At 46.9% G+C, this 3,960-nt stretch overlaps 1 protein-coding gene across 1 annotated transcript; it reads left to right on the top strand.

The window, feature by feature from the left end:
- The first annotated feature begins 895 nt into the window (after positions 1-895).
- On the top strand, positions 896-3,672 carry LOC123181807 (succinate dehydrogenase subunit 4, mitochondrial). The gene is made up of 3 exons (XM_044594186.1): positions 896-1,201; positions 2,719-2,820; positions 2,911-3,672. The coding sequence occupies exons 1-3, from the start codon at positions 1,034-1,036 to the stop codon at positions 3,310-3,312; spliced, it is 672 nt and encodes a 223-aa protein (XP_044450121.1). The 5' UTR covers positions 896-1,033; the 3' UTR covers positions 3,313-3,672.
- The last annotated feature ends 288 nt before the right edge of the window (positions 3,673-3,960 follow it).

Genomic DNA, 3,960 nt, shown 5'->3' with positions numbered 1-3,960 from the left:
ATTATGACCCATGAGACCACAAACTTGGCAAAAATAGGGTATATTCTCATACTTAACAGGGAGGAATTTCCTGCCCTCGCCCACAACGTTTAGCGGGGTCACTCTTGTAAGGGGTTTATTCACCAGAACCCTAGCACGGATCCTCACATAGTCACCCTCATAGAAAAGCCTCGGTGAAAGTTGTGTCTCCTTGACCCGGCCGATCCGACGTGCTAGCTGATCAACTACCTCGGGTTTACGATAAAGCTCTGGTATATTGTGGATCTGCGCCTAGACATACAAGCCATCAAAGACAATAGATGCTGGGTCTTGCTTGCCATCGTAATCTTCAATTAGCATGCCCATCCCCCTGAACAACCATGGCCCTCCATGGACAACTTTCTTCCAATCTCCCAGGCAGAACATCTGAAAGATGTACAGATTTTCGCCGGCCTCCCTGTACTTTGGCACCTGTGCTAATCCCCAGATTGATTTCATGGTCTCGAACATCGACGATGCGCTGAAGATCCGGGTCGTGTTTACCTTCCCGATCGCCAACCATCTGGCATCTGCTTCATACTTCCTTGATTCCTCCTCCCCCACTGTCACTTCATCCAACTCGTCATCCTTGAGGTCCAGGTGCTGCAGCATCTCCTCCAGCTTCTTCCCAGACCACCCCGCAGAAGACGAACCTCCCGCGGTCGCCATCTAGGGTTTGTCCCGTCAACAGCTAGCCGGGCCAAAGACAGACGGTCCTCTCCCCCAGCTTCCCGGCAACAGGACGGGCTGCACGGAGGGACGGGCCGGCGATAGATCGGAAAACTCTAGGCGGCGATGGTGTCGCCGCCAGAGACGAAAAACCCTAAACTCGAGGGTACCAACTTATTTTTGATGAGATCACAAAGAACTAAGAAGAGCTTGCTCAGAGCTGGGCCAAATCAGCACTTACCTAATCCCCTGAGGGCCCAAAACGAGCCCCTCTGTCCTTCTTCCTCTCCCCGTTCTCCTGGCGACCTCACGGCAGCGAACAGGGTAGCCGACGCGAGACATCGGCATGGCGTCGCGATTCCTAGCCCGATCCAAAACCCTAGCTCTCGCCCTCTCCCGCGCGGATGCGGCGCCGGCGCCCCTGCCTGGATCCCGCGCGCTCTCCTCCCTCCCGCGCTTCCCCGCCGCTGCCGCCCCGTCCCCGGCGATTGGATCCCCTCCTGGCCTCGGCAAGGTTCGTCTACCCATCCCTTTCCAGCTCCCATTCACCGATGCTCTGCCCGTGCCATTCGATTTCGTCTGGTTCACCGTGAAGGATGGAGAATTGTTTTGGTAGATTGGAACTGTGCTATGTATCAATTAATATATGGTATCGGTGTTTGATATCTGCTATGTGTGTGTCGCTGTCTTTATTCGAATCTATCGTGGTCAGGATAGCGGTAGAACTACAGAAGGGTAGATAAACACAGGGCTTTGATTTACGAGCCTCGCATGGTACTCAGTTGATGTTAGAGGTCTCTCTGGATGCCAATAATGTACGATGAACAACAATGGCAGTCATACCAGTCGAGCTTGCTACCACACAATATCAGTAATTTCTAGAGTCGAAAAGTGGGGTTATCTCATTTTGTGATCATTGACTTAACATGAGGAGATAATGTGACTCTGATATAATTTGTTTCCAACACAAGCTGATTAGACTTTATATGTCAAAATCAAGAAATCTTCTGCCTAGTGATGCCAAGATTTCCCGTTCACCGATGTTCATTCCATATTTTAATGGCTAAAGAGAAGTAGGTTAATTAGTTGGCTGACATCTATTGATCATAGCCTAGGTGATTTTAGCCATGAATATGGTAAAGACAATGCGTTGTCCCTAAAATTCTAGATTGCACCGATACAGATGCGCGTATCAGTATCAGGGCGATACGGATACATAAATACGTCATTTCTGAAAAGCGCTAATACGGGGATACGTTTGACTATTTTTTAATATAAAAATATGTTATCAATTAGGCATCAAGCCATTTAGCATATATTTAGTCAGTGCAGTCCATTGTCTTCTATCTTCTTATCCATGATTCCAACAAAAGCAAGAACCAACAGCAAACGGGTAGCAGCAATTACCAAACATAAAAGTAGTAGAGAGAAAGGAAGGGGGAGGAGGAAATCAGCAGCCTACCATTGAGGGGGGGGGGGGGGGGGGGGGGGAGCGGGAGCGCCGGGGGAAGGAGCCCTTCACTGGCACTACTAGACCTTGAGAGGTATCATGGGCGTATCAGGAAAGAATCAGTATCGGATACGTTATCCAATACGGATACGCTGGTTGCTGGAAGTATCGGTGATTTCTTGCTAAAAATTAATCCAGACTTGGATTTGCCCTCGAAAATTTCCTTGTTCTGAGTATACCCCCAAAATTTTGTTCCTGGTTCTGGATATGCCCTTTCTGTCAGTTGACCGTGTGTCGATCTATAAGTAGAGATTGAAGCTTTTCAGGTTATTTTTATATGAAAATGACAGAAAGACCCCTGTCAAATAGGAAATTCTTTAATGAGGCAATTTTGTTTGCTGGACTGGTTAATGAAAACTGCTGGTTTTTTGTTCTGAATCTCAGGCTTATTTATAATAAGGAACTTGCTGTTGTTAGTGGTTTCATTAAGAAGATCTTTTTTCGTATGTTCAAGAAATGCAAAGTTTGTTGTGATCTAGTAGTTTACAGCTTTGGTCTTGTGCCTCTGTACATGTGTGTAGGTTCTTGGACATGAGCCAACATCACACCTGAGCGGCACACAATTTTTACCTTGTTGGTTTTCTACTGTAGCATCCAATGGATCTCCCATGCAGAATACACAGGTTTGTCACAATCCAACTAGTGCCTGTCTTTCACTTATGTTGCCACTCTATGCTAGATGTCCATGAATCTGATGTCTCCAGTTTTGACAGGTCTCAGAGACATGCAAGTCAGTTGCTGGAATGGGACACTCTGATGCACTAAAAGCGACTGAAGGAGCCTCCCCTAAAGTCGCGGCATTCAGCCCACTAGAAGCAGCTATTGCTAAACCTAGAAGCAGTCCATTGACAAGTGAAAGTTCTAAAGTTAGGCGATCAGAGATATTAACAGGAGTAACCTTTTACATGATCCCAGCTCTGCTTCTTTCCTCAAGGAACAGCATCAGTACATCTCTTATGGTCGCGGCGGTATACCATCAAATCTACATGTTCCACAAGGAGATCTTTCTGGATTATGTGCACCACGACATTACCAGGAAGTGGGCTTTGATATACTTCAAGCTGCTTCTGCTGGTCATGGCAAAGGACACCATCGTGTACTTCGGTTTGGTCTGAGTTCACCATGTTAGTTTGTCAAAGGACGGGCTATGCACTCATTTGTACGCCGAGAAAAATAATGAGCATCGGCACATGCTGGGGCGCTGGTGGTTCTTGTTTCCCGCATGAACTTCTTGGTTTCCAACCTTTTCCCCTCCCAACGTTGCTCATCTTGTTTTTGTCTATGCATTCGAAAGGGTTTGTTTAGTGGCCCTATCAGATAACAAGTTTCTGCAAACCATGATATTAGAGCGGGTGACTGCATTCATGTTTGTAATAATTAGCAAGTATGTGAACTCTGCAACTCGTATTTGGTATGTTTCCTAGCACAGCGTAGTCGCACATATTTTTGCATGAAAGAAGTGTGAATTCTCATCATACTCTTGAAGCTTCTCCCTAGCGGCACTGGTATTTTTGCAAAAAAGGTGTGCAGTGTTTGATTGATCGGCTGCTGCTTCTGCAGCTGTTACAGAGATGTGGATCTGGTGACGGTTTCTGTGGAATTGCTGGGATACTCCCAGAAATCCACCCCTCTGGTTGCTGTGCTCAGTACGGTGATGGTTACTGCTCGCTATAGTACTTGGTAAATGCATGGAAACATTGTTGCATGCATGCAGACCCTGTCGCTTCTGTGAGCCATGAGATAAAACTGGCAGAAGTGGTGTA

Source organism: Triticum aestivum, chromosome 1D (assembly GCF_018294505.1).
Source record: "Triticum aestivum cultivar Chinese Spring chromosome 1D, IWGSC CS RefSeq v2.1, whole genome shotgun sequence".
In the NCBI taxonomy this organism is placed as follows: domain Eukaryota; kingdom Viridiplantae; phylum Streptophyta; class Magnoliopsida; order Poales; family Poaceae; genus Triticum; species Triticum aestivum.
This window is presented reverse-complemented; position numbering and strand designations above follow the sequence as displayed.